Consider the following 27023-nt stretch of genomic DNA (forward strand, 5'->3'; position numbering starts at 1 on the left):
GGTTTACAGGAGTATTTATGGTCCTGCACCCAGATATCTAAGTGATTACTTTCCTCGTGTTAGGGATGCACATAATCACAGCAACAGATCAGGTGTTGCTGATGTGTGCTTATACAGGTTCAGGAGTAATGCTGGGAAAGGTACTTTCTTGTATACTGGAGCCTCAGAATGGAATGTGTTGCCTCTGCCCATAAAAACAACGTCCTCTCTGGGCAGCTTTTAAAATAAAGTAAAAATATGTTTGATGTCTTCTGTGCCCATATGAATAACCCATATGATGTAACTGGGATGATGAGATAGTTGTTGTTCTTCTCTGTTTTTGTTTTATTATTTCACTGCCATACTGTGTTCGATCTTGTCTAGCCATCTTGTCTTGAGGACCACAATGGAAATAAATCCCAGACTTTGTGTTATCCTCCATGATTTTAGTCATGTGCATGTATGGCTTTTTCAAGTGTTGTGTGTGCTTGTTTTTTAAAATGGTTGAATTAATAAACGAAACTTCAATCTTATAAAGTTTCTGTTTCTTCCTGATCCTCTCTGTACACTACTACTTCTCTTCCTCCCTCTCCTTTCCTTCTTTGTCTCTACTCCTTCTCCATGATCCTCTTCTCATCTTCCTCCTCCTCCTCATCCCAGGGCCTAATCGGTCCAAACTGCAGGATATGCTGGCCAACCTGCGAGACGCCGAGGATCTCCCCTCCATGCAGCCCCCCGTGACACCGCCGTCCCGGCCCAGCATCCCCAGGCTCAACGAGCACGAAGTGGGCCACCCCGAAGAAGGTAAGACGAGAGCTTAATTGTCCCCAAAGGGTTTGAATTTAGAGAATGCACAGTTTCCAAATATACAATTGACTAAATAATTGAATTTACAAATTGACACAACAATATCTAATAGGCCCAAATACCAATGATGGTTATATTTCAATAGAAGTCGTTTAGTGTTTTGACTTCTCTGTTTGTCCCTTTGTCCGTCTGTAAATGTTTCCCTAATTACTTGTCTGGTATATTTGCCTGTCTAATTTGTTTGTCTGGCTCTGTCCCTCTGCCTGGTCTGTCTGCCCATCTGTCCGTCTATCTCACTATCCATCCATCCCAGTGGAGGCCATGACGTTTCCGCCCACGTCAGGGAAGTCGTTCATCATGGGGCCGGACGAGGCGGCGGAGAGCGAGCTAGGCCTGGGCGAGCTGGCCGGCCTCACTGTGGCCAACGAGGCGGACAACCTGGCCTACGACGTAAGCACCTCTGGGGGGGATTAAGGGAGGATGGGGAGGTTGAGGGGCGGAATGGGAGAGAGTGAGCTGAGGCTGGGCAAGCTGGCGGACCTCACTGTGACCAACGAGGCAGACAGCCTGGCCTACGACATGATTACCTACCTCTGCGGGGAACGGAGGATAAGGAAGGAAGGGAGGGTAAGGGGGGCGAGCTGGCAGCATGACCGTGGCCTGGTCTACCATGTGTGGCGTCAGTCCTTCCTTAGACGGGTCACCAACCACTGCCAGATGCAATGGCAAGGCAGCTAGTAATGAATGAAAACCTTTATTATGACAAAAACAACACACATTTTTGCCCCGAAGGGAATTTTATTTACATATCATGACCACAGCAATCAAAAAATTAAGTAACATGGACATAGCAATCAACAACATTCAGCTAATCACATCAAAGGGTACCACCACCAAACAGTGAACAGCAGCATTCACATATTACATTTTCTGGTGTGTGTGTGTGTGTGTGTGTATGTATATGTGTATATATATATATATATATATATATATATATATATATATATATATATATATATATATATATATGCAGCAAACATCTACCGCTTTACATTGCCGTGTAGTAGAAGATTGATCGATTAGCTAGATTTAGAAACTTTCAGCTTCCGAACTGGAACACAAAGTAGAAAGGCATATACAGTGCATTCGGAAAGTATTCAGACACCTTGACTTTTTACACATTTTGTTACGTTACAGCCTTATTCTAATATGGATTAAATAACTTGTCCTCATCTACACAGTACCCCATAATGACAAAGCGAAAACAGATTTTTAGACATTTTTGCATCATGTGGCAGGGACTGGGAGACTATTCAGGATCAAGGGAAAGATGAACGGAGCAAAGTACAGAGAGATCCTTGATGACAACCTGCTCCAGAGTGCTCAGGTTCACCTTCCAACAGGACAACGACCTTAAGCACACAGCAAAGACAATGCAGGAGTGGCTTCGAGACAAGTCTCAATGTCCTTGAGTGGCCCATCTAGAGCCCGGACTTAAACCCGATCAAACATCTCTGGAGAGACCTGAAAATAGCTGTGCAGCGATGCTCCCCATCCAGCTTGACAGAGCTGAAGAGGATCTGCAGAGAAGAATGGGAGAAACCCCACAAATACAGGTGTGCCAAGCTTGTAGCGTCATACCCAAGAAGACTCAAGGCTGTAATCGCTGTCGAAGGTGCTTCAAGTAAAGGGTTTGAATGCTTATGTAAATGTATATTTAGTTTTTTTTATTTTATACATTTGCTAAAATTTGCTTTGTCATTATGGGCTATTGTGTGTAGATTGAGGGAATCAAAAAAAACAAACATTTAGAATAAGGTTGTAACGTAACAAAATGTGGAAAAGTCAAGAGGTCTGAATGCACTGTATTTATCTAAAGGGCCAACCTATTTTTCAAAGCCTTAGCCAGTTATTGACAGATAAGACTTGTACGAAGTATACACTGTGAGAAAACCCTGGGTTTACTGTATTGTATGAACCCCAGGTGAGCGAGTAGAAGGAGAGTGAAGTTTATGCTGATCTTGGTTCAGTTTAGCATTTTCCCTGGTCATGATAAATGTTAGGATTGGGGGAAGAGAAACTGATCCTAGGGAACTTCACCCCGGAGCGCTGGAATATGCGTAAGAATTGGGATCAAGCTGATTGGTAGTGTAGGTTTATAAGCAGAATAAATGATCCTACTTTATTAACTCTGCGCTTATATACATAGGCTTTGAGCTAGTGAGTGTACTGCAAACAGAAGACTTGAAATCAATAGTAATCCACAGAATTGAACCAAGCTTATGTAAGAGGCTGGTCTCCAGCTTTCAAAATGTCAATATTTAAACAGGCTAGTCTGATTAGCATGTGCTTTGACTTTCGCTTTTATTGACACACACACACACAAACATGCGCCTAGACGCATGCACATTAATGCAAGCGTGCACACACAGAGAGACACACACACACACACACAGAGGCACATGCGTTCACATACACACACTCCAGATCAATTGAATGCGAAATGAACTCTGCTGTTGTATTGCTGGACAGAGCTAGCATGCAGAATGAGGTTGGGATTGAAGAGGCTGAGTGTTATATTGCTCAGTTGGACCCAGTGTGGGAGGACACCTTAGTGTTCTAATTATATTTCTATGATGGACACACTCATCTCAAAATAGGCATGGATTTGTGTGCATTAGATAACATTAAAGTTTGTATGGTAACCTGCTCTAACAAGCAGGAAATGATATGCAGTGACTGTCTACTGTGGTCAAGCACAAGGGGCACATTGCAAACATACAGTTGAAGTCGGAAGTTTACATACACTTAGGTTGGAGTCATTCAAACACATTTTTCAAACACTCAACAAATGTCTTGTTAACAAACTATAGTTTTGGCAAGTTGGTTAGAACATCTACTTTGTGCATGACTCAAGTCATTTTTCCAACAATTGTTTACAGACAGATTATTTCACTTATAATTCACTGTATCATAATTCCAGTGGGTCAGAAGTTTACAAACGCTAGGTTGACTGTGCCTTTAAACAGCTTGGAAAATTCCCGAAAATTATGGCTTTAGAAGCTTCTGATAGGCTAATTGACATCATTTGAGTCAATTGGAGGTGTACCTGGGGATGTATTTCAAGGCCTACCTTCAAACTCAGTGCCTCTTTGCTTGACATCATGGGAAAATCAAAAGAAATCAGCCAAGAAATTGTAGATCTCCACAAGTCTGGTTCATCCTTGGGAGCAATTTCCAAACGTCTGAAGGTACCACGTTAATCTGTACAAAACAATAGTACGCAAGTATAAACACCATGGGACCACACAGCCGTCATACCGCTCAGGAAGGAGACGTTCTGTTTCTCCTAGAGATGAACGTACTTTGGTGCAAAAAGTGCAAATCAATCCCAGAAGAACAGCAAAGGACCTTGTGAAGATGTTGCAGGAAACAGGTACAAAAGTATCTATATCCACAGTAAAACGAGTCCTATATCGACATAACCTGAAAGGCCGCTCAGCAAGGAAGAAGCCACTGCTCCAAAACCGGCATAAAAAAGCCAGACTATGGTTTGCAAATGCACATGGGGACAAATATCGTACTTTTTGGAGAAATGTCCTCTGGTCTGATGAAACAAAAATAGAACTGTTTGGCTATAATGACCATCGTTATGTTTGGAGGAAAAAGGGGATGCTTGCAAGGCGAAGAACACCATCCCAACCGTGAAGCGTGGGGGTGGCAGCATCATGTTGTGGGGGTGCTTTGCTGCAGGAGGGACTGGTGCACTTCACAAAATAGATGGTATCATAAGGCAGGAAAATGATGTGGATATATTGAAGCAACATCTCAAGACATCAGTCAGGAAGTTAAAGCTTGGTCGCAAATGGGTCTTCCAAATGGACAATGACCCCAAGCATACTTTCAAAGTTGTGGAAAAATGGCTTAAGGACAACAAAGTCAAGGTATTGGCGTGGCAATCACAAAGCCCTGACCTCAATCCTATAGAAAATTTGTGGGCAGAACTGAAAAGGCATGCGCAAGCAAGGAGGCCTACAAACCTGACTCAGTTACACCAGCTCTGTTAGGAGGAATGGGCCAAAATTCACCCAACTTTTTGTGGGAAGCTTGTGGAAGGCTACCTGAATTGTTTGACCCAAGTTAAACATTTTAAAGGCAATGCTACCAAATACTAATTGAGTGTATGGAAACTTCTGACCCACTGGGAATGTGATGAAAGAAATAAAAGCTGAAATAAATCCATTCTCTCTACTATTATCCTGACATTTCACATTCTTAAAATGTGTTGATCCTGACTGACCTAAGACAGGGGATGTTTACTAAGATTAAATGTCAGGAATTGTGAAAAACTGAGTTTAAATGTATTTGGCTAAGGTGTATGTAAACTTCCGACTTCAACTGTATTTTGAGGCACGATAAAGAGCATAGCACCACTGAACTTGCATAACAAACAGGAACTAACCCTAAGTCAGGTGTGACTACGTAAGTTACTTTTTGTAAATTGAAATAAATAAGACAAAACTAGTGACTCCTAGCATGCTATACCTTCTGAAACATTATTGTGCAGGACTAAGGCTTGAATCCTAATAATAATAATATTTTTCAGACTTCTATATTGCTTGCTTAAAAAATCTAAACAAAAACAATCAAATAACAGCCAGAGTTTTGAGGCTTTCAAGCATCCAACAGATGGAGCGACAATCAAGAGGGAACCACATGGCTTGAGCAGAGGGAGGAGGTGGTCTGTCAGCAAATCTCCAACTGACATCAATACTCTTTGCCATTTTACTCAGGTAACCAACAGTCAGGATGCGCTGCGGAAGACGTGGAACCCCAAGTTCACGCTGCGGAGCCACTTTGACTCCATCCGGGGCCTGGCCTTCCACCCCGTGGAGCCCGTCCTGGTCACTGCCTCCGAGGACCACACCCTCAAACTGTGGAACCTCCAGAAGACCGCCCCCGCCAAGAAGTAAGAGTTCACATAGGCCTACCCTGCTGTCAGTCAAACACCTGGATTGTATTTACTAGACCCCAAACAATTAAAATGTTTGCCTTCATTTAACCAGGTAAGTAATTGAGAACACATTCTCTTTTATAATAACGACCTGACAAAGATAAGAGCAATACACAGTAATTAAGAAACTGTGTGCACTAATGAATATGACCCAGTCTAAGACAATTATGCTTTTAAGCAGGTACTTAAGTAGTGAAAGTGGCTAACTTGGTCACTTTCAATGGGGTAAGAGTCATGTGGAATTGTTAAGAGCACTATAGTGAAAAGACAATCGATAGCTAAATTATGCCTTTTTCTTATACATTTCTGTTGGCTGTTATGGGACATTTTGTTTTAGTTCGTGTATGCTCGTTGAATATGTACATCAAAGATAGTTATGTCCCCTGTCTGTCTTCCTAGGTGTGCTGCCCTAGATGTGGAACCCATCTATACTTTCAGGGCCCATCGGTGAGTAATCCTCCTTATCCACTATAACCCATCCTTTTTAATAACTGTATACATGAATAATTTGTTCTATCAAATGTACATATTCACATACTTTGTATCTTTGCATAAGTAAAACACTGCTAAAGTGCGATGAAAAAAATAAAGTTGAATTTTGTAGTAACAGGTATTGCCACTTTCTCCTGTAGGAATGCGGTGTTGTGTTTTGTCTTCCCAAAACAAGTTGAAGTTAATAATGAGATGAGTTTTCCTGTCTTCTGTAGGGGTGCGGTGTTGTGTGTGACCATGAGCTCTACAGGGGAGCAGTGCTTCAGTGGGGGGGTGGATGGAACCATTCAGAGCTGGAACACCCCCAACCCCAATATTGACCCCTATGACTCATATGGTATGCCCCCAGTTGCCTTAGCTACACCCCTAATTATTAGTACATCTCTCTTGTTTCTCTTTTTTCATATTCTCTTCACTGTTCTCATCACTTTACTCTTTCTCTCTCCACCTCTATTTTCCCTTTCGCTACATCACTCTTCTAACTCTCTCTCTGACACTCCTCTTTCACTCTATTCTCCTCTTTATCCAACTATTTTTTTCCCCTGTCTCCACATGATCTTTCGTTCTCTATCATTCCCTCTCTCCTTTTCCCCTCCCTCCTTTTTAACTCTCCCCACCTCTTAATTGTCTACCTCTCCCTCCTCATAACTCCTTCCCTCTCTCTTTCCTGCAATAGAGCCCTCGGTGCTGCGGGGGGCGCTGCTGGGTCACACTGACTCAGTGTGGGGAGTGGTCTACAGCTCGGCCCACCAGCGCCTGCTCTCCTGCTCCGGGGATGGCACTGTGCGCCTGTGGAACGCTGCCAACACCTCCCCCGCACTCGCCATCTTCAACGAGAAAGGAGGTGAGGTGCTGAACGCAGATCAGATCGACGAAATGATCCCCCAATAGACTTACATTGGCTGTCCCACACAAACACTGCACTAAGATCAGTTTATTAAACAGATGTCTCACACATTTTTTACTTCATGTTCCACAACGTCTGCTCAAGGATCAGCTTACAAAACACCAAATTCACCCTCTTACAAGGACTGTCCCACATAACCACTGCTCTAGGATCAGCTCATAAAATATGTTTGTCATTTCATGCTATACAATGACCTAAAATCTGCCCCATAAATAGTTACTCCAGGGTTTCCCAAACTAGGGGTCGCGACACCATGTAGGGTCGCCTGATGATGAAGATGGCACCGGAGGGGATGGCTGCCGTTTTATGGGCTCTTAACCAACCGTGCTATTTATTTTTTTTTTTTCACATTGTTTGTAACTTATTTTGTACCTAATGTTGCTGCTACCATCTCTTATGACTGGAAAGAGCTTCTGGACATCAGAACAGTGATTACTCACCTTGAACTGGACAAATAATATTTATTGAATGAGTCGGACGAGAGGGATTTATTCCAGACACCCAACAAGGCCCTCATCCCCGTCATTCACAGGAGAAAGAGACGCAGAAGGAGATCGGGGTGCCTTGTAAGGATCCTGCGACGAGTAGCTAATCTGCCTTTGCCATTGCTACTATTGGCCGGATAATAAAGAGGACGAACTACGTTATCCTACCAACGGAACATTAAAAACTGTAATATCTTAGGTTTCACCGAGTCGTGTCTGAACGACGACATGAATAACATATAGCTGGCGGGTAATACAGTGTATCGGCAGATTAGAACAGCAGCCTCTGGTAAGACAAGGGTTGGCGGTCTATGTATGTTTGTAAACAACAGCTGGTGCACGATTTCAACAGCTGGTGCATGATATCTCAAGGTTTTGCTCGCCTGAGGTAGTGTATCTCATGATAAGCTGTAGACCACACTATCTACCAAGAGAGTTTTCATCTATATTCTTCGTAGCTGTCTATTTACCACCACAAACCGATGCTGGCACTAAGACCGCACTCAATGAGCTGCATATGGCCATAAGCAAACAGGAAAAGGCTCCTAGTGGCCTGGGACTTTAATGCAGGGAAACTTAAATCTATTTTACCTCATTTCTACCAGCATGTTAAATGTGCAACCAGAGGGAAAAAACTCTAGACCACCGTTACTCCACACACAGAGATGCGTACAAAGCTCTCCCTCGCCCTCCAATTGGCAAATCTGACCATAATTCTATCCTTCTGATTCATGCTTACAAGCAAAAACTAAAGCAGGAAGCACCAGTGACTCGGTCTGTAAGAAAGTGGTCAGATGAAGCAGATGCTAAGCTACAGGACTGTTTTGCTAGCACAGACTGGAATATGTTCCGGGATTCTTCCGATGGCATTGAGGAGTACACCACATCAGTCACTGGCTTCATCAATCAGTGCATAGATGTGACTGTACGTACATACCCCAACCAGAAGCTATGGTTTACAGGCAAAATTCGCACTGAGCTAAATGGTAGAGCTGCCGCTTTCAAGGAGCGGGACTCTAACCCCGGAAGCTTATAACAAATGCCCTCCGATGAACCATCAAACGGGCAAAGCGTCAATGTAGGACTAAGATCGAATCGTACTACACCGGCTCCGACACTCATCGGATGTGACAGGGCTTGCAAACTATTACAGACTACAAATGGAAGCACAGCCGCGAACTACCCAGTGACACAAGCCTACCAGACAAGCTAAATTACTTCTATGTTCGCTACGAGGAAAGTAACATTGAAACATGCATGAGAGCATCAGCTGTTCTGGACGACTGTGTGATCACGCATACCGTAGCCAATGTAAGACCTTTAAACGGGTCAACATTCACAAGGCCGCAGGTCCAGACGGATTTCCAGGACTTGTACTCTGAGCATGCGCTTGACCAACTGGCAGGTGTTTTCACTAACATTTTCAACCTCTCCCTGACGGAGTCTGTAATACCAACATGTTTCAAGCAGACCACCATAGTCCCTGTGCCCAAGAACACTAAGGTAACCTGCTTAAATGACTACTGACCTGTAGCACTCTCGTATGTAGCCATGAAGTGCTTTGAAAGGCTGGTCATGGCTCACATCAACACCATCATTCTGGAAACCCTAGACCCACTCCAATTTGCATACCGCCCAACAGACCCACAGATGATGCAATCTCTATTGCGCTCCACACTGCCCTTTCACACCTGGATAAAAGGAACACCTATGTGAGAATGCTATTCATTGACTACAGCTTAGCATTCAACACCATAGTGCCCTCAAAGTTCATCACTAAGCTAAGGACCCTGGGACTATACACCTCCCTCTGCTTGGGCGGTAGATCCTGGACTTTCTGACGGGCCGCCCCCAGGTGGTAAGGGTAGGTAACACATCCTCCCCGCTGATACTCAACACCTCAGTGGTGCCTGCTCAGTCCCCTCCTGTACTCCATGTTCAGTCATGACTCATTTAGTTTGCCGATGACACAACAGTGGTAGGCCTGGTCACCGACAACGATGAGACAGCCTATAGGGAGGAGGTCAGAGACCTTCTACACAGAAGATCATACAGCGTTATTGCCTGATGGTCTTCTGAACTTCCCAATATCTTTCTGATGCATTTCAGTCACGTCAAACCATACTGTCTTCATATTGAAATACTGTCAAAAATACTGTGACTGATTTGTAATAGACTGTCATAGTCCCAATTTAATAAAGTCAACATTGGCCGTTGATTGCATAACTTTTTTTACATGGTGGGGGTCGCAAAATATTTTTGATGTCAATATGGGGTCGCAGGTCAATAAAGTTTTGGAACCTCTGAGTCAATTCAGAACACTACCTGCCCCAAAAAGAGGTCTGACCTAGGACAAACCAGGTCTCCACAGCCAAACCCTAACCTCTCCACCTCTACCTTTATCGGATTCAGAGGTAAAACTGATCAAGAATTAGCTCCGTAAAGAGTTACTCAATGCAAAAAAAGCTCTGACCTAGGACCAGGTCACCACACGCAAATCCTTCCCCCTACAGCAGAACCACTGCTCTAGAATTAGCTCATAACCTTTTCAACTCTGTCGGTTTCAGAGCTAGGCGTCCCCACGTCAGTTGACCTGGTGTGCAGTGAGCCGGCCCACATGGTGACGTCGTTCAGCACGGGGGAGATCGGACTCTTCAACATGGAGACGCGGCAGCTGATCCTCAAGCTGGACCAGACCGGAGAGCTCGGTAAGTTCCGCTGCCGTTTCTACACAGTGACTATATAGATTTGTAACTCAAAAGCGAGTATTTGAGTGCAATATGCGCTTACTACCTATTTTCTTGCGCTCTCCCTGTCAACTCCCTTTACCCCTCTTGTCACAACATAAATGTTTTATGTTTATGCATTAAAAGTCATACTCTTATTTTGTTGGTGTACTCGCTTCAGAAAGTTTCCTTAGCATATTTCTTTGTTTTATTAGCAACAGGGCATAGCAGCTGGTATATCAGCACAGTCTGCAATATAACCCTAGTACCCACAAATTATATTATAGCTCTGTGGATGTTCAACTCCCTACTTTTGAATAATTTTGTCTTGATTTATAACTCCCATTTATCCTGTTGTTCTGACAAGTGACTACATGTAAATGAGAAAGGCTAATCGGCAATGTTCAGTTGAGTTTCCTGTCTTTTCACGTCCACCCCGAACACACAGAAGCCCCGTGCAAGATCAACAAGGTGCTGAGTCACCCCACTCTGCCCATCACCATCACGGCCCAGGAGGACCGACACATACAGTTCTTCGACAACAACACGGGTGAGCTAGACAGCGGCCATTTTGAACCGACATTCCAGCTAGAATGAAAATAAAATGTATACATAGTAAGACAAACACATTTTGTCACAGTATAAAGTGTACTTATAACAGTTGGTATAAATACAACATTGAGGACATTGATTTTGTACTCATCCTGGGTTCCTATTACAGGGAAATGTATTCACTCCATGGTAGCCCACCTGGATGCAGTCACCAGTTTAGCTGTGGATCCCAATGGCTTGTACCTGATGTCTGGCAGTAAGTATTTATCTGGAAACAGAGAAGTACTAGTGTTTTGTTGGTTAGCGTTTCATGTAATTACAGCAATATTGTTCCTTGCATAACTGGAGATACAAACTGACAGTGTGGCAAATATGATATCTGAGCACAGAAACGGAAGCCCCCTTGGATCTTTCTTGTGGCAACTTTCACTAAAAGGCAGTTGTATAATTGTAACATCTCCCCATCTCTCTATCTTTCTCTCTGTCTCCCTCTCACTCTACCTCCCTATTTCTTTATACTTGTGTTCCTATTTCTTTATATTTTTATTCTCGCCATCCTCCGCCATGTTAGGCCATGACTGCTCCATCCGCCTGTGGAACATGGAGAGCAAGACGTGCATCCAGGAGTTCACAGCGCACCGCAAGAAGTCGGACGAGGCCATCCACGACGTGGCGTTCCACCCCACCAAGTGCTACATCGGCAGCGCCGGGGCCGACGCGCTCGCCAAGGTCTTCGTATGATTGCAAATCCCAATGGCTAACAGCTGCGTCCGGCTCGAAGGACCATAAAAAAGGGGATTAGGTGTGATGTAACTGAAGGGAGAGATGGGAGTTGGAGCCCATCTCAAAGGCAGTGTGGAAGGAAATGTAGTGAGGTGAATGGGTAACTAGCCACTGGTGTCTGAGTCTCAACCAGTGGCAGTCGAGAGTGATGGTTAGACACCTGATGGTTTGAAGGCTGAAAGGGGTGAACGTGAGAGAGTTTTGAGAGAAGGCAGCTACTATCCTTCCACCGTATACTTCCTGTCCTACACACACACTCCCCAGCTAACCCGGGCGGGCCTGGGTGCTACAGCCAAACCAGGAGGAGACCAGTGGTCAAACATCACAAAGACAAAGCAGATATCCAGGAAATTCTCAAGACGTGTACTCTCATTTAGAAACATTGCATTTGTTTCCTAACTAACAGAAACACAAGACTTGTATTCTGCACCCCCCCCCCCCCCCCCCCCCACCCCAGCCACCCCTAAGACTGCCTGTGTCTTCAGTGTCGTCATTTTCAAAGATTTCATGAAAATGTGCCTTTTTCGTCAGTCTTGCAAACAACGTTATTTTACAGTTTGTGTGTAACGTAGGAGATTTTACAGTTTGTGTGCAACGTAGGAGTGGGCAGGGCGTTCAACAACATAGCACTGGACATTGTCTATTCCATTTGATCCATAAAACTACGTTTGAAAATAATTATTTTCATCGGATGTACACAGCATATGTATGGCTAGTGGTCAATGTCACAGTACTGTTTCAGTTATTGAACGAGAGAGTTGGGATCCACAATGCCCTCCAATCCACTGAAATATACAATAGCGTGCAGAACTGGAGTCCCCCTAAAAAAAATCACAATTGTAAAGAAGTTTAAAATAACCTGAAAGTCAGTTTGAAGTTGAAGTAAAGGCCAAGAGGCTGCATTTCCTTGATGTGTGATTTATTATAGCCTTTTTTATATGTCAATGTGGTTTTGTATGTAATCACAACAAATTGGAAATTACTCCATTAATTCATCTCTTAAACAAGTAAAAATGTAGCTTTTTAAGTAGTGCCTATTGTCCACACACTTGTTTTGCATTATCTTGAAAAGCCAACCCCATGAAAATAATTGAATTGTGTAATGAAACTTTGCTAACAGAATTCCTACATATTAGCCCATATGAATCTGTCACCTAAGTGAGTAAGCCATCCTTGTATTCCAGCTTGCTTTGCTTCACTGTTGAATCAGTGTCCAAATCTATATTGCCTGTACACAGCCAAAACACTGACTTAGCCAGGCCACATCCTTTCTTAAACTTCATTTAGTTTCCAATTAAATTGTAAATGCTTTTATGCTTCAGTTCTCCTAGGTACAAGGAGTGCATTTTGGTGTTTGGATGTTCCGTTCTTTACATAAATAGGACAGCAACATTGTAATATACTGTAGCAACATAAGTAGAAGTGCTAACTCTTAACAAGATCTGTCCTGTGACAATTTGCTAGCAATAGATCAATTACTCAAACTTTGTTTCACAATTTTAACAGAATTGATTGATCAATGTTGTGGTTTGACCTAATTTGAATACATGCTGCTTTATCATGCATTTATAGTTGAACAACCAAACTGCACTGAAAATGGTTTGCAGTGAAACAATTTATTCATTTGATTGTTTTTTTTAATTTGAGCTGTGTATTTATTTATGCCTCTGTGTCATTTAAGCCAAAATAATCAACCAAGTATTGTCTTAATGACAAGATGCTTCACAGAGAGCCTGCAGATGTGAAGTTTCCTGCGACTGCTAAATTGGCTCTTTCTGCTTATAATGCTAAGTTAGCTCTTTTGTTAATGCTAATGCCAAGTTAGCTATGACTGCTAAGGTAGATTCTTCATAGATATCCTGCTTGCCACTGTGCTGAGTTAGCCCCTTGGCTCCCATTTTGACTGCAGACCTGAGGTCTCTTAGTACTCAACTGCACACAAGCTACGCTCCTGTGTTTAGGCGATATGACCAGCTCTGGTCAGAAAGCAGGGTAAATGCTTAATGTAATAACTGTTTGAAAATAGAATTTTGTCTAATTATTTTGAGCAATTACTAGTTTTTTTATTTACTATACATGGTTGGTGAAAAAGGTAAATCCTTGTTAAATACAGGTAGATATTTTTTTAAAGAATATTTTCTGTTTTACTTGAACATTTAGGAGTTATTCCTTGGGGGATTTGTGTACTTTGTTTCTTTTGTAGTGGAATGGTTGGAGATTTGCCGGTCTTATCAAAAGTTATGCCTTTGGTTGTGAGCACTACAAAACAAGACAGATTTTGTCATTTATTCTCCAAGTTGTCTCATCTGCAGTTGAACAGTGAGAGATTAGGATTTCGCTATCTACCAAATGCTTTGGTCTCGAAAATGAGGACTGTTGAATGACGAGGATGGATCAAAATCTGTGGGGAATTCGGTGTGCTTTTGTTGTACAAAGATATTTTTTCTTTTTTTTATTTACTTTGGTGTCAGGTAATTTTAGACAATGTAAGGGAGAGAACAAAAACGTGTACAGTTTTAAAGTATGAAAAAAAAAGATATTTATTAACACAGTATATTGAGTGGCTAAACATGGTGATGTGAAATGGAGTCAGTATGTATGGTGCCCTTGTCGTGGTAAACGTACAGTAGTCTCATCACAACACTGAGTAGTTGAACAAAAGAGGAGTTAGTATAGGGCCCCCTGCTGCTCACAATGTGGAAAACCCATATTTCAGCAGGTTGGCTCTCATTTCATGTCTTTTAATGGGCTGTATGTCCATGACAGAATAATGAGGGCTGAACATAGGCTAGTGTTTTGTTTGTGTTTTTTTGGTCGTAGAGAACCACTTTAAATACTAGTTTTCTCCAAATCAGTTTTGATTGAGCTGTCGTTTTTGAGACTGTGTCTATCATGACTGCATACGGTCATCAATTGGAATAATAATAATAATAATAACCAAGCAAACAGTGGTCCTCCAGAACCAGGAGTCGGACAAGAACTAGGATTTGAACAAAGAATTATCGTACTCTGGTAGGCAGTGTTAAAGCAGAATGCTCTAGTCTAAATAGTGACTCATATATGCGTCTGAAATTCACTTGTCCATTCTGAGCAGCAGGGGTTGTTGCTTACAAGCAATACAAAGTGTATGAGACGAGATCACACAAAACAAAGAACCTATTAATAACCAATGGGAAAACAAACACAAAGTCCTGAGCGAAGCCAAGTTTGCCTATTGTAAAATAAAAATAATTCCCCTTTTAACCTCCAGTTGTATAGAGAATTCTTTTAAGATGTGAATTTGATAAATATGCTAATTGGACTGTACATACAGTACATATAGTTATTGTCATTATAGTTTATTCTTTTTTCATGATGTATTGTATTTTTTCTCAGATGGGAGATTGACAGATTTATCAATAACAACAATAAAGGAATATGTTGTATATCATACTGGTAATGTAGTATTTGTTTCCCACCTTTAGAATAATGCATTTCATTGATTCAACATTATCACACATTTTCCATTCAAGTGTATACCTACCTATAGGAAAATATATTTGTATTTGATTCATATTTTAAGTACCCCATATTACATATTAATTGTAATCCAATAGCAATGTTAATACCTTGCAAAAGTCCTAACAATTTTTTTTTAAACATACAGTATTTTATAAATAAATCTAAGATGTATATTATTTAAATACATAAACTGGTATGTGCGTAAGTATCATTTGTTGACAATGTAGTACTTCTCCCAGTGTGTAAGAGACTACACACACCAGACCGATGCTCAGCCGAGCGCAGTAGGGGGCAGTTCCATCACTTACTTTTGCCGTGGGGTATGTCATAGGGAGCAGTGCCTGTTTTCGAAGCCAATTAACATGTAGAATCGTTAGTAGATGACCAGAAAATGCTTTCTGATATTCTGGTCTGTTGCACTCTGTCACGGCTCCTCCTCTGCAGTGCAGGGGTGGTTCACCCTGCAGGCAGAGGAGGGTCGTTAGTGATGGCAGCTGGTGTGATTGGAGCCACCTGGGCTCAGGGTATTTAACCAACTGCTCCACTAACCTCTCTCGGGTCTGTCTGGTCTGGCTCCTCGCTGGGCTTGCTCTCTCTTTCTCCCTGCTCCTCCAAGTATGATCCGGTTTTGTTTGTTCCCTTGTAGATGTATTTAGTTTCCACTCAGTCATGTTTACACATATTCACGCATCCATGCACCTTACATACACCCTACATTATGACATTTCCACACCTCATTCTTTTTTCTTTGTTTATAGTTAATAGTTTTGTTTTATAATAAAGAATGTTTGAATTGGTCTATACCAGTTGTCGATGTCCTCTCATTTTTGGCACAGGCTATGAGCCTATCAGATGACTGTTGTTTTGGTGTGTTCTACTTAAGGGTTCAGTTTTGAGGCTGTGAGTTGAACTCTTGACAGATGTTGTGTACGATAGTGGGCACCAGCTTATGGAGGTCATCAAAGTCCTCCATGAAGAACAAGTGCTCCTTGACTGACTCGCTGGCTATGTCTTCTAGCTGCTCCTGGGAAGCCCAAGCAAAACCAATGGAGTAGGCAATTACACCTGTTCACACACACAATACACACACCATATATCAGTTTCTTTCTCCATTAAATAGATGAAAACAATAATGTGGAAAGTGAAACCTTGCTTTCATTTGCTCAAGTCACCCAAATGGGACCTTAAAAATGAAGGAGAGGTGTATTTTCAAAGTCTTCAAATAGGGCCTCTGCCCTGCTACAATTACTTTCCACCCCCCCATTGTTCCGTCTTAGCCAATCACCTCTTGACCCTTCCTCCTCACCTTGCTTACCTAACTGTTGAGTGGCCAGAGCAGGGGACCTGACGTCGTCATATGAACGCCGTCAGTGATAACTACCATGACCTTCTGCTTACTCCCGTTCAATTGGCCGGAAACTTCCCATGTGGTGAACGCAATGGCCGCCCCTGTGCTGGTCTCCCCGCTCCAGTAGCTTATCCCCCAAACGTCGTCCAACAGCTCCTCCTTTCCACCATATGCCCCAAGGCCTATCTCCAACCTCTGCTCATATGTGTGCTGCACTAACGCCACGCGTGTGTCCATGGTAGAGATGTCGAACGTCGATGTAACATTGGTGACAAACTTGAGTAGGGTGTTGAAGTGGGCGGTGCCCATACTGCTGGAGCCATCCAATAGGAAGATGAGGTCGTGGGCATTGAGGCAGGTGTGGCTGCACACCAGGCAGGGAGTGGAACACGCGTTCCACCAGGGGCAGCACGGTGGAGAGTAAGGATAACCAACTGACAACGAGCAGGAAGAAGACGCCGGGCCGACACACCACCTGAGGAAGGGAGAAAATATAAAGGAGGATAAAGGAGAACACGGAGGTTGTCAGTTAAAGTGTGTTTAACGGTTTGAAATCATGAACTGAAAGATTCCTCATCAAAAAGAATGGAAAATTGTCCAATACACAATAAGGAATTGTGTAGAGATTAATGGACTGCACAGTTGGATTGGCGAAAGCAATGAAGCTGTTGCCTTGCTTCATTGACCCAACTCTATATAGATCAGTGACAACCTCAAAAAGGTTTAGGAAGTTATAAAAGTATTGGAACAGAGCCTGTGACCCATTCGTTCCTCTTTCAGAGCCCATTTTGACCTCTCACCTTGTCCTGAAAGTCAGACTCTGCCATGTCCGGTCTCTCGCCGTCGTCCAGCCCCTCGACGGTTCCCAGGAACACATTGACACCTGACTCCCAGGCAGGCCTTAAAGCTTCCTCCACGCGGTACGAGGGCCAACCATCCACCAGGACCACGTCAACGCCTGTCCCTGATTACCGTTGCTGTAAGTAAAGTAGTGCTCGTTAATGTGGGCCAAGGCCTTGCCTGGGACAACAGAGACATGTTTATTAGGATACGATAAAACACAGTTTTTTTTTATCTACGGAAAAAGAAAATGTGCGTTTCTTATTGAACAAGTCCAGGTAGTCCCTCCCTGTTTCAGGTAGTCCCAGGAACAGTCAATGAGTGAGTATTCCAAATATTTTGGTAATATTGGTATTCTGTTGGACAACGTGCAATCACTGGAGAATAAACTGGATGATCTCCGTTCGAGACTATCCTACCGATGGAGCATTAAAAACTGTAATATCGTATGTTTCCCCCTTAGTTGTGGCTGAACGACGACACTGAAAATATACATCGGCAGGACAGAACAGCTAGGTCTGGTAAAACTAGGGGTGGGGGTGTGTGTCCTTTATAAATAACAGCTGGTACGCAATGTCTAATATCAAGGAAGTCTTGAGGTATTGCTAGCCTACGGTAGAGTACCTCATGATAAGCTGTAGACCACACTATCTACCAAGAGAGTTTTCATCTATACTTTTCGTAGCCATCTATTTACCACCACAAACCGATGCTGGCACTAAGACCACACTCAATGAGCTGTATAAGGCCAAAAGCAAACAAGGAAATGCACATCCAGAAGTGGTGCTCCTAGTGGCCTGGGACTTAAATGCAGGCAAACTTAAATCCGTTTTACCTAATTTCTACCAGCCTGTCACGTGCAACCAGAGGGAAGCATTTTTTGACCACCTTTACTCCACACACAGAGATGCATACAAAGCTCTACCTCACCCTCCAATTGGCAAATCTGACCATAATTATATTCTCCAGATTCCTGCTTACAAGCAAAAACTAAACCAGGAAGTACAAGTGACTCACTCAATACGGACGTGGTCAGATGACGAGGATGCTATGCTACAGGGCTATTTTGCTAGCGCAGACTGGAGTATGTTCCGGGATTCATCCAATGATATTGGGTAGTATACCACCTCAGTCACCTGCTTCATCAATAAGTGCACCGACGTCGTCGTCCCCACAATAACCATACGTACATTTCCCAACCAGAAGTCATGGATTACAGGCAACTTCAGCACCAAGCTAAAGGCTAGAGCTGCCGCTTTCAAGGAGCGGTACACTAATCTGGACGCTTATAACAAATCCCACTATGCCTTCAGATGAACCATCAAACAGGCAAAGTGTCAATACAAGACTAAGTTTGAAACCTACTACACCGGCACCAATGCTCGTCGGATGTGACAGGTCTTGAAAACTATTACGAACTACAAAGGGAAACCCAGCGAGCTGCCCAGTGACACGAGCCTACCAGACGAGCTAAATGCCTTTGATGATCGCTTCGAGGCAAGCATCACAGAAGCATACATGAGAGCACCAGCTGTTCCGGAAGACTGTGTGATCACATTCTCCGTAGCCGATGTGAGCAAGACCTTTAAACAGGTCAACATTCACAAGGCAGCGCGGCCAGACGGATTACCAGGATGTGTACTCAGAGCATGCGCGGACCAATTTTCAACCTCTCCCTGACCGAGTCTATAATGCCTACCTGTTTCAAGCAGACCACCGTAGTCCCTGTGCCCAATGAAGCAAAGGTAACCTTCCTAAATGACTACCACCCCGTAGCACTCACGTCGGTAGCCATGAAGTGCTTTGAAAGACTGGTCATAGCTCACATCACCATCATCCTGGAAACCCTAGACCGACTCCAATTCGCATACCGCCCCAACAGATCCACAGATGACGCAATCTCAACGGCACTCCACACTGCCCTTTCCCACCTGGACAAAAGGAAGACCTATTTGAGAATGCTGTTCATTGACTACAGCTCAGCGTTCAACACCATAGTGCCCACAAAGCTCATCACTAAGCTAAGGACCCTGGGACTAAACACCTCCCTCTACAACTGGATCCTGGACTTCCAGACGGGCCGCACCAGTTGGTAAGGGTAGGCAACAACACATCTGCCAAGCTGATCCTCAACACGGGGGCCCCTCAGTGGTGTGTGCTTAGTCTCCTCCTGTACTCCCTGTTTACCCACGACTGCGTGGCCAAGCACGACTCTAACACCAACATTTAAGTTTGCTGACGACACAACAGTGATCACCGACAACGATGATGCAGCCTATAGAGACGAGGTCAGAGACCTGGCATTGTGGTGCCAGGACAACAACCTCTCCCTCAACGTGTGCAAGACAAAGGGGTTGATTGTGGACTACAGAAAAAGGAGGCAGGAACACGCCCCCATTCACATTGACAGAGCTGTAGTGGAGCGGGTCAAGAGTTTCAAGTTCCTTGGTGTCCACATCACCAACAAACTATCATGGTCCAAACACACCAAGAAAGTCGTGACAACACCTTTTCCCCTCAGGAGACTGAAAAGATTTGGCATAGGTCCCCAGATCCTCAAACAGTTCTACAGCTGCACCCATCGAGAGCATCCTGACCGGTTGCATCACGGCCTGGTATGGCAACTGCTTGGCATCCGACCATAAGGCGCTACAGAGGGTAGTGCGTGTGCAGCCTGGGGCCAAGATTCCTGCCATCTAGGACCTATATACTTGGCGGTGTCAGAGAAATGCCCAAGAAATTGTCAAATACTCCAGTCACCCAAGTCATATACTGTTCTCTCTGCTACCACACGGCAAGCAGTACAGGAGCACCAAGTCTTTTTACTCCAATTTTCAATTGAATGCGGCTGCTTATCTTGGAAGGAATCTTATTTCAGTCATTAGCTAAAACAGCAGGGAGTGTTGGAGAGGCAACAAAAATGTTAACACAGTACTGTGAAGACAATTCAACTCCCCTGGCTCCCGGCTTGGTGTCACTCATGGATCTTAATGAGTATATGCGTATTTTATGAGTTTTATGTAGCTCTACAATAGTGTTATGTACATTCCTTTTGATTGTCGTTTTTCAATGGTTTGTTTTTCAGTATGTTTTTAAGCGATTCTCATGTGTGTTTTTTTTCGGTAAGTGCAGATGAAGGAGAAGGAGGCCTCTTTGTTTAGATTAAGGCTGTTATTTAATCAAAGGTTTCTCTGGTAAGTCTAACATCTCTGTTTCACAAAGTAAACAACGTTTGGAGGATTTCACAAATCTTATAAGGCATTCTTGCAAGAGACATATTGTGTCTAATCCCTGGAAACTCATCCTACCCAAACCATACTTTTCATGTTGTTTTTCCAATGTGTGTCAACCTTGCCATCCGGTTGCACACAATGAAAATATGCCTTTTGGCTTTATCAAGGTTATCTTCGATAATTTTTATGCATGTATTGTTGTCTCTGGCTGGAGTAGCTTTATATATATATATTTCAATCAGGGGCGAAAATCTGATATCAACTTTGGAGGGGACAATTACATGACATTTTCTCAAGAGCAATTCCTGAGGGGGACACCAAAAGTAGTGCTGTAACACATAGCCTACATTGTAATATGGTAAATGTATATTGAGGAACCAAAGAAATAAGGTGTTTGCCGTACTCCTAACTACCGGTACCCAAAACTACACAACTAATCACAACAGCAATACCATTGCCTTTAACAAATCTTAGTTCAGTCACCAGTTTAAGTTGAGAGTGGGGGTATCCATGGCATTTTCCAATTATGTTCCTATTTTACAAGTCAAAAAATGGAGAACCTTTCATAATGTTGCCAAACAAAGACTCAACAAACTTACCTGAGACTCCCTGTCTCTGCCAGTCTGTCCCTGCATATCTGTCCCCAACTCTGCTGTCTGTGTGCCATCTGTTGCCTGCTCTGCCTAATGACATCATTGTGAAACATTTCCATTAGAATTTCATTTCTTTCTTATGAACATTTTATCAACTAGTCTTTGAGATATTAGGCTACTAGGGTTCTTACTTTTAGTTTTGGTGTACTGAAAAATACTCTGATGTCCGTCTTTTATTTTTCTGCCATTTTTGTACCTGGCTGGCTGGCTGGCTACACACATACACAGTGTCTAGGTTATTTACAGTAGGAGATGGGCTTCTATCATCTTATCTTTTATCATTCTATTTGGGCTTCGATCTAAAAGGTAGCTAGCAAATGTGAAACGGATTAAAATGACAAGAGTTGACAGCTGTATGAGTTCACCATTTACACAACATATGCTGCAACCTTTTGTAATTTTAATAGTTTGTTTCATATTGGCTGGCTTCCAACAATAGCTGAATTTGCAAAGCTAGCGAGCACCAATTCCGTTTCAGTGGTGTTTGCTATAATCTTTGCTACCCGGGTTAAATAAAGGTGAAATAAAATAAATAAATAAAAGTTCCCTTGCGACAATTTAGCTTTTGCAACGAGACCATTAAATATATTTAAGACAATGGTAGAAGAGAGTGTAGTTCTGTTCAGTTTGGACTTCAGTTTATCGCTAACCTTATCGCAGGGACTTTGAAGCACTAACTTACATCATCTGCATGCTGATCTTGGAATAAATTGACGATAGCAAAGATTCCATCTTTGACGAGGCCACATAAATGGAATAGGTACTAGCTAGCTTAATAGTTAATATTTGCACGCTAGCTCTGCATATTCAGCTAGTGTGTGTGCGCGATTGACTGGATTAACCTCACTTCAGTTACGTTCATTGAGTGCCTTTCAGACAGTAGATACGACCCCTCTGTTACCTTGCCAACTAAGGAACTGGCAGTGGATCAAAACATTGTGAGGCAAAGGGTGGGGGGTCGCAATCTTTTGAAACTTAAAAACGCGCTATTAAGTGTCTATAATCAGCACAATTGCTTTCATTGCGTATTATTAATATTATTTAAATTACATAGTTATGTTTCAGTGATATATTGGGGGGGACAAATCATATTTTTCCAAGGATGGGGGGGTCGTGTCCCCCCTGTCCCCCCGGGATTTCCGCCCCTGATTTCAATTGTCAAATAAGTCATTTATGTGGCAAAATCCTGTATGTGGCAACTCACCCACATTGGAGTGACCCCCTTTTTGGATGATATGCTCTATAGCTCCTTTACATTTTTTTTAATTAGTATTTATTTAACCAAGTCAGTTAAGAACAAATTCTTATTTACAATAACGGCCTACGCTGGCAGAAACCGGACACTGCTGGGCCAATTGTGCGCCACCCTATGGGACTCCCAATCACGGCCAGTTGTGATGGAGCCTGGATTCAAACCAGGGTGTCTGTAGTGACTCCTCAAGCACTGAGATGCAGTGCCTTAGACCGCTGCGTCACTCGGGAGCCCGATTTAAGATCCCTGTGGGGTTGAGATGTGCCTTCAGTCCAAACTGACACTGGGAAAAACACACCTGTACTGTACTTGAACCAAGTTAATAATGCCTACCTATAATAATGAATCAATTAAAATAGTGTCTTACATTGCAAGATGGCTGAGTAGGTTAGACCATGGTGCTGGCAACACCAGGGTGTTATTGAACAAAAATGAATCAGTGTTGATATTTACGGTTTTCATACTGGTCCCACGTGGGAATAAAACCCACAACCCTGGCGTTGGAAGCGCCATGATCTACTAACTGAGCTACACAGGACTACAGTTGGGTAAGTTACTTTGTTTGCATGAACGCATGTCCTAATGACCACATCAACAAATATCTTGTTCTTACATTCCTCTTGTTCTCTTCTGGTTGAGGGGAAAAGGGAGGTAGCACAGTTAGTCTGGTGGTGACAACAAAATAAATTATCCCCCCCCCCATCATTATCCATCACTACATCTGTCGAAAATGTCTCTCTCTCAGGATGTTCATTAAGCATGATGGTGAAGGAGGAGGCCCGGTGTGTGTCCCAAATGGCACCCTATTCTCTATGTAGCGCTCTACTTTTGACCAGGGCCCATAGGGGTCTGTTTGAAGTCTGTTTGACAGCCCTAAGGGGAGTAGTGCTGTAGTGATTATGAGTAGTTTGTAGACTACATGGAAGTAAGTACCTCACCTTGGTCCCTTTTCAGTTAGCTTTGACACGTTGACACCCAATCAAAGCCTAGGAGATGGATGAGTGGCCTAGTGTGCTTCCCAAAAGGCACCCTATTCACTACGTAGTGCACAACTTTTGACCAGAGCACATAGGGCTCTGATCAAAAGCAGTGCCCTAACGTTATATAAAGAATAAGGTGCCATTTGGGATGCATTAGTAGTGCCTGTCTGTCAGCTGCCAAACAGCACTACCTATTTTGTTCTTTCTTCTGCCCCATCTTATTTTGTTCTTTTCCTGTCCTCCTTTCTCCAACCACTTTAGCAATCCCCCCTCTTGCCCTCTATCCCAGTATTTTGTCCAATTCCTTACGCCCACATTGATAACCCGTAACACCTCGAACAGGAAGTATTTCTGGATCTGAAAGCGTCGCCCACCCACGTTCCCGCTGCCGTCAATCAGAAAGGCGATGTCCACCATGCAGCCTGGAGACAACCCAAGGTCAAGTCATTTTACCAATAAACAAATGACGACATAACATTTAATAGACATTTGTTCTTAAATATAAGGTTTAACACCAGTCGACAACAGTCGACGGCAACAGCTGACATCATTTAACACCTAACAACAATAGTCTGTTTACGTCAATGACAGCAGTCAGAGTCACATTTGATAACCTCTAAACTGGAGAAAACGTACCCAAAAAACATGTTGATTCCTGAATTTCTTCAACAAAAATGCTATTTAAAAACATTTGTGACTAACGAGCTTGACTTCGGTAAAAACATCCAGCTTTTTCCCCTGATAGAAAGACTTTATCACACGAGATAACATTGAGAGATGTCGATCATGTGTACCTACTTGGGTCTCCTTTAGGAATAACCTCAGGACCTTGATCTTGTGAGAGGACACCTGAGAGAAGATTAGATTTACTGTCGTAATACATACAGGAGCTCCCGTTCAGCAAGTTCATCCTACAGTGATCGTCAGATGTTGGAGTTCTTACCAGTCTCATGGTTGGACTCAGAGAAGGTCCTCCAGACCTCCTGTTTTCTTGAGGCAGCCGCAGCGGCTGAAATGAAACCGGACTACTCTCAATGAGTCTTTCCCAAATCTAGAGCCTTGAGATTAGAGTCACGGTTCGAATCCCAATACTGTGTGTGAGTGTGTGCATTTGTGTGTAGGTTATTGTGACAGTAAAAATATGCATTTCGGTTGAAATACAACAAATTCTATTCTATCGTCATAACTGTTCTCTTCTTGACCAGTGTCAGTAATATTAATCAAAATCTATGAGAAAGGGAATGCCAAAAATGAAATAGACACAGTTGTTAGTATATAGTTAGTATAACCATGAGAGCCATACATATTCTGAAAGTATACATTCATGTGTCATTGAATGACAGGTCAGTGGACGTACCGAGTCGTCCGGGGTAAAAAGGCCAAAGCTGATACTCAGAGAAGAGAGTTCTTTGGTTTTGCACTACAGGATCATAATTTTTTCCTTTGTAAAATGTTTTTAAAAAATTAAATAAATAAAAAACATGTAAAATGAGTACTCAAACAACATAAGCACTCAAACACCTGTTTCTTTGTATTTATTGTATGTACAGTATATGATTTGTTTAAATGTCACAGCACCAAATGCAGTGAATAGCCTCCGCATCTCTTCTCCTTCATAGCAACTTACTGGATAAGTTTCCACCTTGTCACTTTTGCACTCTTACAAATCAGTAAGACATATATTAACATTAAGTGTGTGTGTGTGTGTGTGTGTGTGTTTGTTTGTTTGTTTGTTTGTTTGTTTTTTACCAGAGTCACATCCCCGGTGAGTGAACCAGTCAGGGTATAGATAAAGAGGCAGAGGCCAGTCTTTCATTGTATAATCTGTATGGAAAAGAGACTACCAAAAATATTGTTTTTCAGTGATCAACAAAGCTATATTAGTGTACTTTTTCATTGAAATAAACTACCACAACCACAAATATGTGTTACTTTGTTAGATACTTAGATTGTACCATAATCCTCTGGTTTGTTGAAAACAAAAGGAGGCCTATCATAGGTGGAGATGGGAGGGTTGTCATAGCTGGACATGGGAGGGTTGTCATAGCTGGACATGGGAGGGTTGTCATAGCTGGAAATGGGAGGGTTGTCATAGCTGGAAATGGGAGGGTTGTCATAGCTGGAAATGGGAGGGTTGTCATAGCTGGACATGGGAGGGTTGTCATAGCTGGAAATGGGAGGGTTGTCATAGCTGGACATGGGAGGGTTGTCATAGCTGGAAATGGGAGGGTTGTCATAGCTGGAAATGGGAGGGTTGTCATAGCTGGACATGGGAGGGTTGTCATAGCTGGAAATGGGAGGGTTGTCATAGCTGGACATGGGAGGGTTGTCATAGCTGGAAATGGGAGGGTTGTCATAGCTGGAAATGGGAGGGTTGTCATAGCTGGAAATGGGAGGGTTGTCATAGCTGGACATGGGAGGGTTGTCATAGCTGGACATGGGAGGGTTGTCATAGCTGGACATGGGAGGGTTGTCATAGCTGGACATGGGAGGGTTGTCATAGCTGGAAATGGGAGGGTTGTCATAGCTGGAAATGGGAGGGTTGTCATAGCTGGAAATGGGAGGGTTGTCATAGCTGGAAATGGGAGGGTTGTCATAGCTGGACATGGGAGGGTTGTCATAGCTGGACATGGGAGGGTTGTCATAGCTGGACATGGAAGGGTTGTCATAGCTGGACATGGGAGGGTTGTCATAGCTGGACATGGGAGGGTTGTCATAGCTGGACATGGAAGGGTTGTCATAGCTGGACATGGGAGGGTTGTCATAGCTGGACATGGGAGGGTTGTCATAGCTGGACATGGGAGGGTTGTCATAGCTGGACATGGGAGGGTTGTCATAGCTGGACATGGGAGGGTTGTCATAGCTGGACATGGGAGGGTTGTCATAGCTGGACATGGGAGGGTTGTCATAGCTGGACATGGGAGGGTTGTCATAGCTGGACATGGGAGGGTTGTCATAGCTGGACATGGGAGGGTTGTCATAGCTGGACATGGGAGGGTTGTCATAGCTGGACATAGGAGGGTTGTCATAGCTGGACATAGGAGGGTTGTCAGATGTATTTTTTGTGTAGAGGTGCTGACCAACGGCAAGTAAACTGTAGGCTATGAAAAATAAAGAGGGCCGCACACTCTCTATATAAGCTCCCAGTAATTTATTGGGTAATGGATTGTTCAGTATAGTTAATCCACAATAATAACCTCATTGACAAAGTGAAAAGAAGGAAACCTGTACAGAATAAAAATATTCCACAACATGCATCCTGTTTGCAACAACTTAACAACAACTAAAGTAACCCTGCAAAACATTTGGCAAGCAATTCGCTTTTTGTCCTGAATACAAACTGTTATGTTTGTGTCAAATCCAATACAACACATTACAGTGTACCACTCTCCATATGTTCAAGTATAGTGGTGGCTGCATCATGTTATGTGTATGCTTGTAATCGTTAAGGACTGGGGAGTATGTCAGGAT

The 27023-nt window shown here is 43.1% G+C and overlaps 2 protein-coding genes and 1 pseudogene across 3 annotated transcripts in view; 1 reads left to right on the plus strand and 2 right to left on the minus strand.

The window, feature by feature from the left end:
- The window catches only part of LOC115178511 (striatin), a 99676-nt gene extending 87848 nt beyond the window's left edge, over window positions 1-11828 (plus strand). For both annotated transcript variants that reach the window (XM_029739727.1, XM_029739726.1), the window contains 10 exons: window positions 640-783; window positions 1100-1236; window positions 5580-5755; window positions 6200-6247; window positions 6508-6629; window positions 6969-7136; window positions 10252-10392; window positions 10859-10960; window positions 11132-11218; window positions 11534-11828. In XM_029739727.1, the coding sequence (XP_029595587.1) occupies window positions 640-783; window positions 1100-1236; window positions 5580-5755; window positions 6200-6247; window positions 6508-6629; window positions 6969-7136; window positions 10252-10392; window positions 10859-10960; window positions 11132-11218; window positions 11534-11703 (1295 nt within the window). In that variant the 3' untranslated portion in view covers window positions 11704-11828. The remainder of the gene's footprint in view (window positions 1-639; window positions 784-1099; window positions 1237-5579; window positions 5756-6199; window positions 6248-6507; window positions 6630-6968; window positions 7137-10251; window positions 10393-10858; window positions 10961-11131; window positions 11219-11533) is intronic.
- A 4304-nt stretch (window positions 11829-16132) lies between these two features.
- Window positions 16133-17421, minus strand: LOC115177978 (vitrin-like; annotated as a pseudogene).
- Window positions 17422-17495: 74 nt separating this feature from the next.
- On the minus strand, window positions 17496-26591 carry LOC115177986 (extensin-1-like). Its single transcript, XM_029738999.1, has 4 exons — window positions 25508-26591; window positions 24351-24401; window positions 23927-23974; window positions 17496-17614 (listed from the first exon to the last, which is right to left on the minus strand). Exons 1-4 carry the CDS (start codon window positions 26589-26591, stop codon window positions 17496-17498), a joined length of 1302 nt encoding a protein of 433 aa, XP_029594859.1.
- Between the last annotated feature and the right edge of the window lie 432 nt (window positions 26592-27023).

The sequence above is a fragment of the Salmo trutta genome, chromosome 38 (genome assembly GCF_901001165.1).
Source record: "Salmo trutta chromosome 38, fSalTru1.1, whole genome shotgun sequence".
Lineage (NCBI taxonomy): Eukaryota > Metazoa > Chordata > Actinopteri > Salmoniformes > Salmonidae > Salmo > Salmo trutta.